The 18,872-nt window shown below is 37.9% G+C and overlaps 1 protein-coding gene across 7 annotated transcripts in view; it reads right to left on the bottom strand.

The window, feature by feature from the left end:
* Positions 1-18,872, bottom strand: part of LOC149015786 (vacuolar protein sorting-associated protein, putative (DUF1162)) — a 159,289-nt gene that overhangs the window by 67,716 nt on the left and 72,701 nt on the right. For all 7 annotated transcript variants that reach the window (XM_089155555.1, XM_089155556.1, XM_089155557.1 and 4 more), the window contains 4 exons: positions 14,142-14,200; positions 13,924-14,026; positions 5,944-6,132; positions 5,738-5,854 (listed from right to left, as the gene is read on the bottom strand). In XM_089155555.1, coding sequence (XP_089011681.1) covers positions 5,738-5,854; positions 5,944-6,132; positions 13,924-14,026; positions 14,142-14,200 — 468 coding nt within the window. The remainder of the gene's footprint in view (positions 1-5,737; positions 5,855-5,943; positions 6,133-13,923; positions 14,027-14,141; positions 14,201-18,872) is intronic.

Raw genomic sequence — 18,872 nt, 5'->3', positions numbered from 1 at the left:
GATGACTGCAGGAATTCACTTGACTAGAGATCAGATGTTTAATTAGAGGAGAGCACATTGATGTTATCTGTTATCGAACTTTCCCCATTTCACACAAGCATTGCTATTAATCTGCCCAAGGTGAATTTCTACATGCTTTCAATATTCGAGTATTTCATAGTACTGCTGATTTTATACAATTTTGACTATGAGTCTATGATTGCTCGTGGACCTGACTACCCAAAAAAAATAAAAAAGAAGAAAAATGCTGATTTCTATATGGCATGCTCAATGGGATGCTGAATATGTTATATGGCATTTTGTATTTTTTTTTCTTTTCTCTTTTTGCAAAATAATTGTATAAAAAGAATGTATACTAAATGCCTTGGACTCCAAGGCACCACCTTGACGACCACTTTATTGCCAAGGCGCTGAAGCAGTGTCTCAACCGCCTTGGTCACCCCATTGCCCTCTTCTTTTTCCCATTAAATTTCTGTTAGTTTGCCTACCTATTTAACCCTTCTACATTTGTACAAACCCAACATCTATGTCATACCACGATCCGAATTTCCCTAAATTTTAGACCCATTACCCTATCACACACACTAACAATCAATCTCAAATATAGCCCCCTTCACCCACCCAAATCCTATTCACTTGATGCCTCAATTCTCAAAATTCTAATTCTATCACCAGAATTCGAAGTTCACCAGATGTAAATCCAATTCTAGGGTTAGGGTTTCCATAGAATTCAGGACTGCCCAGAATCTTCCAGCAAATAATTGTAAAATATATTGGGATGTGTATGGGTGACCAAGAAAGTTGTTGAATCTCTTAGGAGGGATATGCATCAATCCAAATCTATGAGGAAAAGCTTTTTGGAGAAAAGGGAAAATTTAGGGTTTTGTCATAACCTAAGATGAGATCCTTTACTAGGTAGTAGTGTAAGGGATGTAAAAAGGTAATGGGGAATGGATAATATAGCTAAACAAAGATGTATATCTAAATATGGGTTAACAAACTAGATGGGACAGAAGGAACTAAGTTTGAGGCTTAACAAAAGGATATGGTTTGAATCTTAAAAGGGAAAAGAATCTTTCTTGCTTTCTCTTTCCTCTTCTTTCTTTTCTTCTTTTCTTTCTTCTTTTTTCCTTTCTTTTTTTCTGTTTTCTTTTCCTGCCATAAGAAAGAGAGACAGAGAGAGAGAGAGTCCGAGAGTAGTGGACGGATAGGGGAGGGGCTTAACAGTCTCATGGGAGGGTAGAGAGGGAATGAGGGTATTGTAGAGGGCTGGGATTGCTTCTGTTCTGAAGCTGCAGCAGGGGGAGGGGGAGGGAGATGTTGCGGAGGGTGGGGGGAGGGCACCTGGTGGGATAGGAGAGGGTGAGGAAAGAGCTGGGGCTAGCTGGGAATGAAGGTTAAGGGAGAGAGAGAGGCTGCTAGGGTGGGGAAGAGCTGCATGAGAGACAGGATGAGCTGCTGTAGTTGTCACTTGCCGGGATTCTTGTAGAAGCTTGCCTGACTGCTTATAGTTGCTGGAATGAAGAAAAAGCTGAAATCAATGGTAGATGTACAGATCCTTGAACAGAACTCTTACCCAACCATGGCCCCCTCAACTAGGAAACCGTGATCCTCAACTCAATCAAATTTATTCAAAATCAAACTTGAAGTACTACAAAGAATACTAGGCAATTTACAGCCTTCAAAATACTCTAGGATTAAGTGGGATTCCTTAACAGACAAGGATCCCACCTCAAAATCTGGACTCTTGATTTGGAATCTAAACTACAGACATGCTGAAAATGAAATACTAAATAACTCAAGACTCTATCTAAGGAATTCCACTTGAAAAAGAATTCCGTAGGACACTCAACCACCAACTTCTAACTAAAGTGAACTCTTAAAAATACGAACCCTCCTAAAAGATAGAACCCTCTTTGTAGAAGAGTCTTATCTTATTCAGATCCTAACCAATTCAAACACAACTCAGATTAAGAAACAAAACCCAAATTAAGCTCTAGAAATATATCTGGAATCATTTCAGCAATAAAAGAGGACTGAAAAAACCCTAAATACCCTTACTAGGGGATTCAGCCAGCTCAGGGGGGATTCTTGGAGTCATCTAGTAGGCCCCACTTAGGGTTTTGGCCAAGGGTTGAACTTGTGGTAACATCAACACCTCTCAGCACCCCTAAATCAAAAAATTCCCAAACTTGGGAAACATAACCTAGGCACCAACCCTAGGTTCAGTCCTTGGTTGGAGCCAAATAAAAACTCAGAAGCTTCAGCTAAATCTTTAAACAAGCCCAAATTCTGCCATAACAGCTGTTTTAATTTCAGGTACTAGTTATTGGACTTCACATGTGTAAGGCTACATCAATAAATGTCAACTTGTACTGGCCGAGTGTAAAGTCATGAAAAGCTAAAGGTTTTAGTGTTAAAGGAGGTTTAATAGAATGAAAGTGGATGTTGACAGGATCAGGCAAGGTTCAGAATCTCGGTTTGACGCCGATTTAACCAGTCTCAAAACTGTGATGGTACTCAAATTTCAGAATTCTTGGTCGAAACCAGGGAATTTTTTGAGGTAGTTTTGCGACCTGGATTCAGGGGTTTTTATAAGGTTTTTTGGTCTGATTTCTAGCATATTACCTATTTGAAGCATAAAAAACACAATGAGGACAAGTAATTTTCTTAAAAGTAGATGAAGATTTATCACTCAAGTGTTCCTACACATGAGAGGGTCCAAGAAATATTATAAAATTGAACAAATAGTATTGCATATATTAAATGTTTGATACAAAATTACAAATTCAATAACCATAAAGAAACTCCCAGGTTTCAGTTCCCAATTGAGTGCCTGGGTGGATCCATTCCTTGAGGGGCACAATCCAAATAAATTTTCAGAGTATTGCATACCCAGCAACTCCACCATATACACCATAAGGACTGTGAACATGGATCAAGCAGCAAACAAGGTGAAGGAAAACGAAAGGAATCACAATTTATTAGTGGAACAGAGGTTGTAAGAGGCAATCCCTGAAATTTTTACCAGTGGCACCTATGAGTTTTGCAAAATTTAGCAGATTTCCACCGATGTTTGGGACTTTTGAATAGGATTTGCAAATTCCAGTCAAAAACTAGGAATAAAGTTTTGTCCACAGGATTTTGTCTCGGTTTGGAAAACAACCAAGACTTTGACCGAAATACAGGTTGTTCGGTTGAAATTTTATTATGGTCATAGGAATTGATAATTTAAAAGGTTAGGTTGGGGAAGGGAATTGAACAGCAAGACAAAGGGAAAATTTTTGATGTAGAAGTTCTCAGTTGTGGGCAGAGAAAGTATGCTAAAGAGGAAAATCGAGAGAGGGGGATTTCAGTGCCTGAATGATTGAAGGATTGTTGTTGGAGAATGTAGGCTGATTCCACAGCCAAGGCTAGATTCCTCTCCCTAAGAAAAAAGCCTTTAAAACATGGACAGAAATTCAATGCATGGACAATCACTCCAATTGAACAGAAAAAAAAACCCTTAAATCTCAAATTGAGTTTACCAGCCCGTGTCCTAAATGGGTAGCCAACCTGCACAGTAACAATTGCAGTTATAGGACTCCAACTACCAACCAACTCCAAAACAACATGGACTTCGAATAAGACAGAAACAAAAATCCTAATAGGACTCCAACTACCTACTAACTCCAAAACAGCAGAGACTTTGAATAACCATAGTTGTCAAGGCATTGCCTAGGCGGCGCCTTGGCATCCCGGCGGCATTAGAGGGTCTGAGGCGATACTTGCCTCAGTTAGAGCCCATAAGGCAGTCGCCTCAGACGCCTCAGATGCCTCGGACCCTGAGGCAACCGCCTTATGGGATTTTAAAAACCACCACTTTTTATTCCAAATCAAAGACCAAAAAATAAATTGGAAATTAGATTCCAATTGGGAATAATCTAATGGTTGAATGCTTATATAAATGTTACATGGGATACACGGGATCATTTGTAACATTAATTCATTAACCCAAAAAAAAAAAAAAAAACACAAAAACAAAAGGGAAAAATCGAGAATTTGTCGAGTGAAAAGTGAAAACCCAAAATCCCTAATTCAGTAATTCCCTAATCCCTAACGTCTCTCTTCTTCCACTCTGCCTCTCCCTCTGCTACTCTCTTCCAGACGATCGACGACAACCACCAGTGACACTAGCGACAGCCGGCGACAGTCAGAGACATCACCGACGACAGCAGTACAACTGCTTTTACTTCTGCGATTGCTAGTGACACCTGCTACTCTCTTATTTCTGCTGCTTGTTTTTTTCATCATACAAAAACCACCTTAGTTGCAGCGGCAGCAAGCCAGCAACCTCCAGTGGCAGCGGAAGACTGTAAGAACAAGAATTTTTTCCTTTGTATACTTCTCGCTTTCGGTTGCTCTCGAGTTGGCAGCACTGTATCAGACAGCTAAAGTTTGTAACTTCTCGACACGCCTTCTTTTCCTATTTCTATCTTTGATGAAATCGTAGGATTTTTTCCTTTGTATACATTCATTTAGCCTAAGATGATTGCATTAAAATTGATGTTTGGGTTTACCGTTTACTTGCTGGTTATTAGCTCGTGTGTTTTTGATCACCCTGTCGTTCTTATTAATTAAGTAGGATTGATCACCATTGCTACTAGTAGGTCCCTGCAAACAGCCCAGAAAACCTGCAGTATTTTGGTTTAGACTTGGATCGGTTAGTTGTCTTGATTGATTGGTTTTCCATACTTGACGATATACTAGAATTCCAGCGGAAGAATAAATTCAAGAGCCAGAATGGGCTTTTTCTCAAGTTAGGGAGCTTTTGCTCTTCTGATTAATGCAGGGATTTTAGAGTTCAGAATATAAAATCAAGAATGACCAAAATTATTGATTATGAAGTAAACAGTAACGAGATTCAGAAGAAGAATGATGCAGTTTAGCAATCAGAATGTCAGGAACTTTAATTGCAATGGGAAAATCAGGACTTGATGCTTAGAGAGTTGATAATTAATGGAAATATGGAATTAGTGTATGAGATGTACACTAAAAAGTAAAAGTTTCACTTAAGACGCCTCGACTGCCTCAAAAGCGCCTCGGAGGGCGCATCATCGACTCATCGCCTCAACTAGCTAAAACCGCCTCACATCGCCTCGTCGCCGTGACAACTATGTGAATAACACAAAAACAGCCCAGAACTGTTGACCTTACGAAAACAGACTTAGTTCACTTTTACAAGGATAACTAAGGCACCAAACTGCAGCCTGCTTATAAAAATAAAAATAAACTAACTTTGATAAATAACAGAAAAAAGACTAATCAGCCCCTATTGTTACTTGTTAGGCAGAAATGCTAGACTGCCCCTACCCAACTGAAATTTCTAAGTAGCTGGAATAAAACAAAGAACAGGATGAACCCATTCATTATTCTGCTGCTAAGTGGCAGTGCTAGTAGGCACTCAGCAACCCTAGGGTTTCTACTAGCCTTGTTCTTTCACTTAGTGGGGATCCCCACCATTTTCCTCTCTTTCCTTTCAATGCTTCCATTACCTTGGAGATAGTATCTCTAGTTTCACTACCATTTAGGATTTCAAGCCACTAAGTTAGATTTTTGTTGAGTAGAGAGAAGCAGAAAAATCTGTCCATTGGAGGAGGAAGATGCAGGTTAACAAAATTGAAATTTAAATACAAAATAAGAGAGATAAGAGAAAAATCACACAAATTTATTAATATATCCATGAGAAGTCAGTTACCTGCAGCTGTTTCAACAACAATTCATCACGAATGATGCAAGACTCCAAGATAACATTAGCGGTAAATTTTTCAAGAACTGACGAGGCTTGATGCTGATTGGGAAATGTTATTTTCCCCTGTATCATTGGATCCAAATTAAATAGTTAAAACAGAGGCCCTCATAAATGAAAAGGGAAGAACATACATTTTTTATGTGTTAACCAACCTCAAAATCAGTCAGACAAATCTCAAAGCACTCATAGAGATCTTCAAGATGGATATTTGATGATTTATTATTGATCTTCATAGGCCTTGGGAAATCTGTAGAAAAATACCCATGCAGGCCTTCTGCACTTGATGCAGCGGAATCCATCTTGATCTTAGATCTAAAGTGAACCAAACCAACACCCAAAATCTGCAACATATTGTACAATTAAATAACAAACATACACACTTTAAAATGGGAAAAACATAGAATGCAATCATTTCCAAGCATAACTAGAACTGAAAGAGAACACAGCCAATAAAACATAGGAGTAAAACAAGATTCATCAGATGTACATATTAAACTTCCATAAATAAGGAGTGAAAATGATAGGGATAATAGATAACCACTACAGTCAAGTCAATTGGCTTGATAGGAAACTATAACAATTGATTATTATCCAAAATGTCACTATGTACGTAAGATAAATTGGAGCTCTTAAAAAATAAATCGAAGGAAGAAGATAAATAAGAACAACATGCATTTAGAAAAAATCATCTAACCCTAACCAATAATGGAGACTTAATCAAAGCTTCAATAGCTTATAAGTATAAAATTGAATGGAGGTCTCCAAGAGAAAACAAACAAACAAAAAGAGGATAAATAAATGAAAGAAAGTTTAAGAATATTCTCAAGATCTCTTGGTATCTTGGGATTGCACCAGCACTAGTTCAAGATCTCAAGGAATCTCCTAAGGTCTCTTATTTTTGGTAGTTTTGCATTATAAAAGGCTGCTGATGTAACTAGAATCAGGACCACAATAAGGGCAAAATTAGGGCCTAGGGTGATACCCCAACACCCTATGGCCCTCTAGTAAACCCAGGGTATCTTGGGAAGTTTGAATTGTTCTAATTGAGTCAAATTAGGGTTTGTTGGATCCACATGTTAATAGGATCCCAAATCTACTTTAGTTTTTGAATTTAGTTGAGACTAGGACAAGTTTTTGAAGAGTTTCAAATCTCAATTAGGGTAGGTATCCCACCTAAAGAGGGATTCCCACAGTTATTACAAGAGGTCTAGATCAACTCTCAGTTTGTAATTTGGATCATCCAAGAATGAGTTTTGAACAATGTCCTCATTTGAATGCAACCCTAGTTATAGTCGAGTCACCCCCTTATGTTGAGACCTAATGTGATTATACACATGTATAGCTATAAATAAAGCTTCTCTAGCATGTAAAAGACAGACTTGATGATTAATAAAATTTGAGATTAAACGTGCAAGGAGTGGAGGCACGCATTTTCTGACTCGCGGATGCTTTTTGTCAACATATTCTGCAGGTTTGAATGTTCTTCAAGCACAAGATTCCCACCCCAAGCCCGACCATGTTTCTTCTTTTGCAGGACACCTTCCCCTTCCCCTTTGCCTGTGGCAGCACCATCCCCCATCCCTAAAACCCTAGATCATCTCTAAACCCAGGCCCACCAATTGCAGACCTCCCTCCCCTTTCCTCCAACCCTGTGGCAGCCTTTCCACACTCCTCCACCCCTATTTCTTTAGTCCCCATACATTCTCAGTGCTAAGCCTTTCATCCCAGCCCCAAATTTTTTTATTTTCTTTTCTTTTTCTTCTTTTCTTCTCACAGAAAGCTTGGTATTTTCTAGATAGCTAAAAACCAGAATTTACATACGCCCTACTTTCATTCTTAACTCTCACACCCTACATCCAAACTTGATACACTATAGAAACATCTTCCCCTTCCTCTACTCTATGTTCTATCCCATCCCTAACCCTAACCATCCTTTAGAAACCTAAAATTGAGAAAAATCCAACTGTTTAAACCCCAAAATTCTGGAATTAAATTCAAATACTAACAGAATTCAGATTTAATTTTCTCAAAACCCTATCCCTTACCCTACTAGCCAACCTAAGCCTCATTCACCTCAACCCGAAAACACCCCTAGACCACTAGAAACCATAGTCTTAGGGTGTGTTTAGCCCAAATTAGCGGCTGTCCATCTGTGAATTACCCTAAGAAGTCATAATTGCAGGGGTTAAGAACCCTAATTTACTGCTGAATTCAACCCAAGTGATCCGGAAGACTTGAATGTAATACAATATCTAGCCGCTTCTCTGGCTGTTTTCTTCTTCTTTTTGTCTCCTTCTCTTCTCCATCTGTCTGGTTGGGTTGACATGGTATCAGAGCTCTCTTGATATTGGTCAAACCTCAAGGTGATTTCCAGATTGATTTTTATTCTTTCACTCTTTGACGTGGTCTCTACACAACCTTCTAGGGCGTACATCTTCAGAACAAATGGGTGATTCTTCACCCCCAGTGTTTGTATTTGTGACCTTTGGTGTGATCGTGATGACGTAAATCCACTTCTCAGGATTAAAGCAGATTGCCCGTGATTTATATGATGTATGGCGATGCCGATTGATGGACAGATGCTGACAATCTCAAGAGGAGATCAAGTTTTTTTTGGTTGTTTGACTTCCTAGTAGCGCCAGCACAATCCTGAGATCTTAAGGGATCTCCTTGCCTTACAAAAGACTGCCATGTATCCTCTTGAATGAATACAACATTCAGCTTATTCTCTGGCTGTTTTCTTCTTCTTCTCTCTTGTTCACCATCTCCATATCTGTCCACAAATATTTGATTGACATGGTATCAGAACCCTGTTGATACCGGTCAATCCCCAAGGTGATTTCTTCATTTTCTTTCTTCTTTCTCTCTTTTTCTTCATTCTTTCCAAGTCATGGTCTCTACCCAACTTTCGAGGGCTAAATCATCAGACGGGGTGATTCATCATCCCAATGTTCGTAAATGTGATTTTAGTGTGATTGCAATGATGTAAATCTGATCCTCATGATTAAAGCAGATTGATGGTGAATCAGTGATACATTTGATGTATGGCGATGTCAATTTATGGAAAGATGTTGATGAACTCAGGAGTCTGTTTTTCTAATGCTTGTTTGACTTGTCAATAATTCCAATGGAGGATACTTTTCTGGTACCGTTACTAATGTTCTCCTGAAGTGTTAGTTTCTATCTAATACAATGGGGGATGAGGAAAAGAATTCAGTTGTGACGGAGGTTGTATCCTCCTCTTCTATGAAAATTACTGACAAGAAACTAAATGGAGTTAGTAATTATCAACAGTAGTGTAAGATTATAAAACTTACGCTCATTGGTAGGGATCAACAGGCTGACCAAACAAACCCATCTAAGAGTGATTCTACAAGGATGACAATTGATGCCTGTATTCTTGGATAAATGTTAAATTCTATGGAAACTCGTGTAATTATTTTTGTTACCCATATTGATACAGTAAAAGAGTGATGGGACTATTTAGAAGTTTTATATTCTGGGTGGAATAATTTAGCCCGAATCTACGAACTGTCTCAAAAATTTTATAGACCTGAGAGAAAAAGGTAATCCATCCCAAGTACTTTGCTGATTTTAAATGTACATAGGAAGATGTAAATGCCATGCTGCCCATGAAATAAGATGTGAAAAAAGAGGTACAACAAAGAGAGCAATTAGCAGGTATGGGCATAGAAAAAAATTCGAGGGAAAGTCAAGTTTCAACCAGGTGAAAATGGGAAACCTAGGTGGGAAACAGGGAAATTTCAGGAAACTTTATGACTTTTTTGTGCAAGTTTCGACATCAAATTTCGATAGGTTTTAAGGAGTATTTTAGGGTGGGACTCTGTATTTAAGCTAATTAGAGTACAAAGAACACATTGGCTGCATTTTTGCTAAAAAAATCAATGTACATAACATGATTAACATCAATGTAGAGTTGTTCAAGAAGTACACTATAAACTTAACTACTTAAGAACATAACATTCAATATATGATCTCTAACTTCAAAACATCAAATACAAAGTAACTAACAATAAAAGGAAAGTACAACTCAATGCCATGAGGAGTGCCTCCGTGGATCCATCCTATGAGTTGAGTAGTACTATGCCTGTCACATCCTCTCCTCTAACCAACAAACATAGATATCCCATGACATTTTACGCTTATGGTTGTCAAGGTAATTGACAACTGCAACTTTATAAGTCTCATCATCAACATGCCTAAGATAACCAATCTGAGGGAAAACGCAATTTGGCTAGGGAAGTCCCGATGGATGGGGTATGTCATAGTATTTGGGCAAACATGAAAGAAATTTTTAAAAAAAATTAAAAATTTGGGAAAGCTACGAAACTTGCAGGAAAAAGTCTCAGATTTCCACGAAATTTCCCATGTTCCCCACAAAAATTGGGAATTTTTTTTTCTTCTCATGAACTAGTTGGGTTGAACCAAGTTTCAACAAAATTTCTACAGTTTCAACTGAAACTTGGGATTTTTTTTTGGTCCCCTAGTTTTTCGTTTCAAGGTTCCTAAAATGGGAAAACGAACAAATTTTGTTCTATTGGTATGGGGTTTATTTGATGGTCCTACACCAAAGATTGACTCAGTTCGAATTCTTTTTCTTTTTTTTTTTTTCTTTTTTTTTTTTTTTGGGGGGGTTGGGGAGAAATTGTTGCAACCCTCATGATTCTTTTGCTCATGTTCTTCGTGTTGCATGATAACACGACCCACTAACACTTCAACCCATTTATCACAAAATGGAATAATAAAACCACCCATGGGAATGGTGGAGATCGTGGTGGTAATTGTTGGTAGTTGTGGCCTCAAGACAGGTTGAGGTTAGAACCAGCAGCAAACCGCTTTACTGTTTTTTATGGTCTCAAGGCTGCCTATGTGTGTCAGCATTGTGGTAAGGCAGACCATATTACAAAAATCCAAGTACAAGTTATATGAGAAACCTGGGCAGCAGCAGGTAGGTACAAGTAGGTAAGAGACAGTATTGGTTACTAACTTATTGTGGACCAAGCAGGTAGGTAAAAGATAGTATATGTTACTACGGACCAAGTAGGGTAACGTAGTATGGGTTACCATGGACCAAATAGGTAGATAAAAGTAGTATAGGACTTTGGACTGATGATATGAGGTATTTAGCCACTGCCTTTTAGATATTTCTATATTTCTGTATAAATTATTGTGTTAAATTGTCATTTGGAGATAGATATTTAAGGCAAATTCAACAGTGAGATGACAGGAAAAAAATTCTAGGGTTTTTTTGTTGGATTATTGTGTTAGAATCAAGGTTACTCCAGAAACCTCTATCCTGTGAACCAACAGTCATCTACAGCTGTAATTGGGTAGGGTCCTGCAGAAATAAATGGTAATGAGGGTTGGGTTAGGGTTGGTATGAGTTTTAACCAGGCAAAGGACTTTATACCTTATGTTTTAGGGTTTAGATCCTGCTGTAATTTATGATTTCAGATTGGAATTAGGGTCAGGTTCTAAGGAATTCTAGGCTGAAGTGAAGGATACTATGTTTCGGCTAAGTCTGCTGTTGCTGTTTTATATCTTCAGAATTGAGTTTTATAGGTTAGGCTTTGAAAACTAAGGTTTTAGAAGTCTTAGGGTTTCTAGGGCTAGGCCTAAAGTTGAAGGTAGAGTTGGTGTTGGGGATGATGATCCTAGGAGGTTCTAGGGACTGGTTGATAGGTCTGGTAAATCTAGGTTTTTAGGGTTTTGATGTAGAGGATGAATTGCAGAGAATTCAAGAAGATGAAGTGCAGATTTTAATCTCTAATGGATGAAAGCCTTTTCATGAAACTAAAAGCAGGATTGACCGGTAGGGAAAGGTGCAATCCTTTTGGAAGTGGGACGGGTGGATTGCAGATTGCAACCTAGAAGTTTTAGGAGAGGGGGTAAGCTGCCGCCATGATACAGAAGAGGGGATGGGGGAGCTCGTGGGTGATAAGGAAGAAGGGGGAGCGGATTGGAAGGGTTGCAGTAGGCTGAACTTACTCGGGATTAAAAGGAAACTGCTGGAGTCGAAGAAACCTTGCAGGAAATTGAAGAAATTGCAGAAGTTCACACTGAGAAAGCTGCCGCAGGCTCCCAAGGAAAATACATTGCTCTCTTGCCTCCAAACTTTCAATCAATATTTTGTTGATCAATTCAACTTGTCAATTACAAAGAATGGAGGCTTTATTTATAGCCTCTAAAAAGAAAACACACTAGAGCTCAACTTAGGAATGCAACTTGGATTCAAACTTGCAATCTAATACTAAGTATGACTCTTAGTTGACTGAAGAGTCTAACTCGAACATGGATTCTGTCTAATCTCGCTCTAGAAGGATCCAATTTGAAGTCTAAGAGTAGATATGTAGCCTAACAAAAAAACAGACTGAAACTAGAGAATTCTTTCACAGCCTAAGAATCATAACTAAACAAGGACTCTTCAATAACATACAAAATAATGACTCGAATCGAAAAATGAAAGTAGATCTAGAGACCTACTAACATGCTGGATCCACTGACACCCTACCCTTGGACTCCATGAATTTAACCAGAATGACAACAATGCCTGTGGTGGGATTGGGGGTCGCAGGGCTTGGGGGTGTAACCCTAGGCCCTTTGCTGCCACTGGGAACAATTTAAATCACTAGGTGGCAAGAAATCTCTCACCGGTAATGATGTGAGTCATGTGACCATAAATGGTCCCATCAAAAGCTTTGAAGTCCTATTGGCTAATTTGAACCCCACCTATTAGTTGACTGATGGTCCCAAGCCATGAACCAAGGAATTTGTCCCTCCAAGACTAACACTTATTTCAAAATATAGAATTGAATTTCCAATTTTCATTCTGAGGGTATAACTTCAAACCCAACCATTGGATTTGCATCCTCTTTTGAGAAAGTGAGGTACAATTAGCCATCTGCACTTGACCTAAACTTGAACCTGATCTGAACCCTCAATGTTGGATTACTCTTGGTATCAACCGCATGGTTCTGCGAGCCCTCTAAGTACGTTAGAGTATGATTCTGAGTTCTACAGTAATGCTAAATTGAATAGACCATCATGCTGTTGGCAACACCATTTCCATGCATTTTTAGCTTTGTTTAGGTCCTTTTCCTTTGTTGCTTTCCACTACCTAGCATAGAAAAAAATTCGAGGGAAACCCAAGTTTCGACCAGGTGAAAATGAGAAACCTATGCGGGAAACTGGGAAATTTCAAGGAAACTTAGGACTTTCTGGTGCAAGTTTCGACATCAAGGTTTTTGGGAGTATTTTAGGTTGAGACTCTGCATTTAAACTAATTAGAGTATAAAGAACACATTGTAGACATGGCATTCAATGTACATAACATCAATGTAGGGTTGTCCAACAAGTACACTATAAACTTAACTACTTAAGTATATAACATTCAATATATGACTTTTAGGTTCAAAACATCAAATACAATGTAACTGACAATAAAAGGAAAATACAACTCAGTGCTAAGAGGAGTGCCTTTGTGGATCCATCATGTGACCACAGCAATAGTATGCCTGTATTATCCTTTCCTCCAACCAACGAACATAGACATCCCATGGCATTTTATGCCTAGATAATCAACAACTACAGCTTTTTAAGTATAGTCATCAACATGCCTAAGATAACCAATCCGAGGGAATACACAATTTGGATAGGGAAGTCCTGATGGAGGGGGTATTTGTTGTGATATTTGGGGAAATATGAAAGGAAAAAAAAATGGGGAAAACTAAGAAACTTGCAAGAAAATGTCACAAGTTTCTACAGAGTTTCCCTAGCTTTCCACAAAATTTGGGAATTTTTTTTTTCCCTCATGAACTAGATGGTCTAGCTGGGTTGAACCAGGTTTTGACAAGTTAAGGTTTCAATAGGTTTCAACAAAATTTCAACAGTTTTGATGGAAACCTTGGGGGTTTTTCTTGATCACCAAAAGTTTCGTTTTGTGGTTCCAAAAGGGCAAAATTTCGACCAAAATTTCCCATGTTTCAATCGAATTTTGTACAGTGCTACCTAGTGGTTATGCTTTCCTAATTGTAGATCTTACAATAAAACTATTTTCTACTGTAACCTACTAGGAAGAAGAAATTGCAGACAGATTCTAACCAGGAAATTACCATTATTAGTAATCCATAATCGACATTTTCCAATGGAATGTTAATGATCACACCACATAATTTGACATCCCATATAATTTTTGTGCGATTCAACAAGATATACCTACACAAAAAAAAAATGAGTACATTGTTAGATGTATGAAGTACAAAGGCAGAGAAGTTTTTGTCCAGAAGTAATCAACAAATATGCAGCATGTCAACTGAAAAGGAAAACTCACTCAGCTTTGGAAAACAATCGAACATTAGGATCTTCAAAGCCATTGAGTGACAGGAGAACCTGTATTACAAGAGACAGCAGTTCACAGAGCAATGCAAATAAAATGAAGTTAGTCAACAAATACTCACAAAAAGCAACACCACTATGTGCAAGTACAGACTGTTTCTGATCCTAGCAAAGGTTGTGAAGCTGATAGAACAGGGTTAACTCAATTTTAACTTCACATCGGATAACATCCCTCATGGACTGAGTATTCCCATGTTTCCTGTTGTCACATGCCAATTCCATATCTGAATATGATTAGGTTGTCAGTCCCACATGAGATATTAGTCCTTTTCTCCTTTATATTTGTAAAAGCCATACTCTGATGCAGTATCAATAGACTGATCCAATAGGTTCTGAATCATCCCCAAGTTTCTTTAATTAAGGGCAATGTTTATAATCACTACCAGTTTTGCAATTTAATGGTTAAGAAATGATTACCTGTAAGGCATTGGATTTACCAACTTTTTCAGGGAAGTCATCAGAAGGACGCCACAAAGACGTTATAGACAAAGTGCATATGCAGCTAGAAAAGTGGAAAACCCAGAGTTCTATCTTACGGAGGAAGGTTGCAGCTCTTGCATTGAGTCCTTCAATGATGCTATATCTACTAGGTTGGACTTTTGGGATCCCAGAAAATGATTAATAAGCTATAATCCATATTATCAAATTTTCTTTGGACTGCCCTCTGCTAGAAAGGAAGCCGCACTTATTATCTGGGACTGCAGTACACAAACCAAACAAAGAGGGAGGCCTGGGGGTCCACTGCATAAAAGACATGAATATGGCAGGTACCTGAAACCAATCTGGTGTATAGCATCAAAGGAAGTATCTGGGTACACTTGGTATTACTGTAGATACCTAAAGCAGGATACAGTATGGACTGTAAAACCACTACATAATTGATCCTCAGTTTTGAGGAATATCCTAAAACAGAGGGTTAGGGCAGACGCCATTCAATATAGTGAATATACAATTGGAGATGGGAAAAGCACTAATATGTGGCTAGACAATATACAATTGGAGATGGGAAAATCACTAATATGTGGCTAGACAACTGGCAACCAAGGGGTATTTGTTTAAGAGATGTGGGAATAGGATCCAACTTGATGCAGGATCACAACATATGGTGATGGTGGACAAATTCCTTACGCAAGAATGGTTGAAGAATTGGATAGGCCACTTACCGAACTTGCTAGATGTATGCAGAGCTATCACAGGTGAAGAGATTGACCATGGAGCTAAGAGATTTAGTGGTATAGAAGGGAAATGCAACAGGGCTGTTTATGACAAAAACGGCTTGTGAAACCATCAGACAGGAAGCTCCAGAGATTGACTAGTGGAAGGTGGTATGATTCACAAATAATATTCCAAGGCAGTCCTTCACAACTTGGAAATGCATTAGAGATGGGCCACCGTTTTACCAACACAGGATAACCTGGCTAGAAGAAATATCCCAATACAATCACAATGCTGCCTCTGGACAGGAAGAGAAAGTATAGATCACCTGCTCGCCAGTGCAACTTAAGGTCTGGCATTACAGATGCCGCCCTATGGATGAAGAACACAGTTGTGCTAAAGTGGCTGTTTCTTCAACCATCCAGCATCTATGGAACAAGAGGAATTTCAGAATGTTTAGAAATATGTCAAAGACAATAAAGCATTTTGTGGCAGCAATGGTAATCGATGTCAAGAAAAAGTGTGAAGGTATCAACACTATTAGTGAAAGAAACCCAAAGGCGTCTTAGATAGCTGAGAAATAGAACATACAAGAAATACCTAAAGCCTGCTACCAGTTTAGACCTTCACAGCATATGGTCGCTCTGCATTGTGATGGGGCTTTTGCCAATTCAAGAGTAAGTTATGGTGGACTCATAAGAAGAGAAATACATGCGCTGGTAATGGCTTTTGTAGCAAAACGAGAACAATCGTCAGCGCAAGTAATGGAGATGCACACCATTCATGAAGGATTGCAATTTTAGCAGAAAAGCATTCATAGATATCTCTAAAAGAGCAGATTCAAAGCTAGCAATTGACGTAATCAATGGAAAAGCATAGGGACGTTGGAAAAAAAAACCTTCAAAGGGAAATTCAGCACCTTGTAGCCTTACTTAATACAACAACAACAACAACAACAATAAGCCTTTTCCCAACTAAATGGGGTCGGCTACATGGGCTCTTGTCTTCCAATCAGTTCTGTTTAAGGTCATGCTAGATACAAGGCCGAAGCTATGCATAGTGTTTTTGTGCATGTGTGGAGGAAACAAAACCAACCAGCATTCTACAGTACAAATATTCAGCTGGACATGACCAAGTGGAATGGTCAACTATGGTGTATCCTACAGAAATAACGGAGCATTCTACAGAACAAATATTCAATTGAACAGAACCAAGTAGAGTGGGAAACTATGAAGTTTCGTACAGAATTAAGGGAGTTTATCCAAGAAAAAGTGAAATCTTAAGTTTATTATAGGAAGTAAATCTAATTGGGAAGTTCCCAGATTGGGACCCAGGGTGAGATGGGATGCCCTCTTTTACAGGAGTCCCTTCCCTGAGTTCAGGATCTTAAGAAACTTGATAAGCACCATTTATTTGTGACACCTTAGGGCATAAAGCATGCATTTTACACATTTAGAGTGGAACTACCTTGGGTTTTATGTTGCTTTTGCAGATTTTATGAATTTTTAGGACTTGAGCGAATATTTGGAGTTTTTGGTGCAATTTTACACGTCAAGAAGACCATTCAAATTCTCAAGTACGAAAATGGGCCTGATGGGCTAAAGATGCGGTTATGGGCCAACTCCAAAATATCTCAGAAATAAAGCCAATTTTGATCTACGGCCAAGATTAGTAAAGATTTTAATTTACTTTTCTTTATTGTAATTGAAAAATGTATGGGGCCTCAAGTAGTCAAAGATTAGGATTTTCTATTTTTTTCCGTAGATTTTCTAGAGGATTTTATTTTATTAGATTTTATTTCTTTTCCTTAATTATTTTTCTCTCTCCACACTTTCTATTTCTTTTATTTTATTATTTCCTTAATACCTCACTTATTCTTTTGTTAATAAAATATATGTTTTTTACCTTTTTTTTCTCTCTTTCATTTTCTCTTTCCTTCTACTTTCCTCTCCACGTTTAAGTCAAAATAAAGTTTTTTTTATTTTTTATTTTTCTCCTCTCTCTCTCTCTCTCTCTCTCTCTCTCTCTCTCTCTCTCTCTCTCTCTCTCTCTCTCTCTCTCTCTCTCTATACTTAGATTTTCTAACGAAATTAGGTCTTTCTTTATTTTATTTTTTTTCTATTTTACTCCTTATTACTATTATTTTCTTATTTGCAAATCATTCACCATCTACGATAAATATACCCTCCCCTCTTAGATCTAGTTTACACTTTCTTTCTCTTTAGTTTATTTAAGCCTTACACTTTCTTTCTCTTTAGTTTATTTAAGCCTTACACTTCCTTTCTCTTTAGTTTTTTTTAAGCCATCTACACTTTCTTTCTCTTTAGTTTATTTTGAAATTTTCTCCAGTTCTTTAATTACTTTGTGGGATTCTAGTTTCTAGATTGAATGTTTAGGTTCAATTTTTCTATGTAATGCAAGGAATATTGAAGTTGTTTAGTTTATTTTATGCAAGTGTATTTCCTTTCTTTTGAGCAATGCAATTTCAATTTCGAGTTCAAGCTTCAAGTTTCGAGTTTCAACAAGAGGATTTGTTTTTCTCTGGGTCTAGCAATTGCAGACTTGGATCATTTCAGGTCTGGTTGTTAGGGTTGGTTGAGATTTGAATCGATTGTTCAAGGATTATTTTTGTCATTCAAGATTCAAAGATGCAAGTAGCCTACATCAATAATATTCTCTCCTCCCTCCATTCCCGTTTCTGTCTACCCATCCATATTCTTAACTTAGGATTTATTTTTCAACATTTATTTATTGTTTCCTTTTCCCCTGGGTCCTTGATCAAAGATGCCTACAGGCTACAGTCGTGCCTCCCTTTGGTTAAGGTTTCCATTTTCTTTTTATTCCTTTGCTATTTACTTTATGCATTTTTTTTCTCTTTAATATCCATTCCCCCGATCGGTGTAGTGTAAGCTAAGATAAAGGGTCCACGGTCAAAGTCATCCTAATTATGCTCCCCTTCCCTCGATCCAAAACTGACACTCGGGTCACTTCCCTTTTATTTATTTATTTATTGTTCGCATTTTTTTATTCCTGCCTTTTATTTATGCGTTTTTTATTTATTTATTAGATGATGAATGGTTAGGTTATGTTTATTTTATTTTTTAATATCAAATCGATCGCATTAGATGTATGTTTTAGGACCGCTCATTTAGTTTCATTAATAAATTAAAAATTTTGAATCATTGCACTCTTGCGTTATCATTAAGAGGTTAAATTCTAAAGTGTCATATCTCCCTGAGATCGACCCGTTTGCTACACGATACCGTGTGCTTGTGGTTACTTTTATTTTGCAAACAAGTCACTTTATACGATACCGTGCACTTGTGTTTACTTTTATTTTGCAAACAAGACTCTCTATATCTATACTTACCTTATTTTCTAATGCAAAACCATCTTAAAAATAAATAAATATAAAACCTTCCCTAAGAAGTAACTATTCTTTCGAGAGGTTTTCTCCACTGATGGTGGTGGTCAAAGATTGTGTATTAGTTCTGAAAAAGGAATTGACATA

Source organism: Hakea prostrata, chromosome 5 (genome assembly GCF_041222555.1).
Source record: "Hakea prostrata isolate BN-2017 chromosome 5, UWA_Hpros_2, whole genome shotgun sequence".
Classification (NCBI taxonomy): Eukaryota; Viridiplantae; Streptophyta; class Magnoliopsida; order Proteales; family Proteaceae; genus Hakea; species Hakea prostrata.
This window is presented reverse-complemented; position numbering and strand designations above follow the sequence as displayed.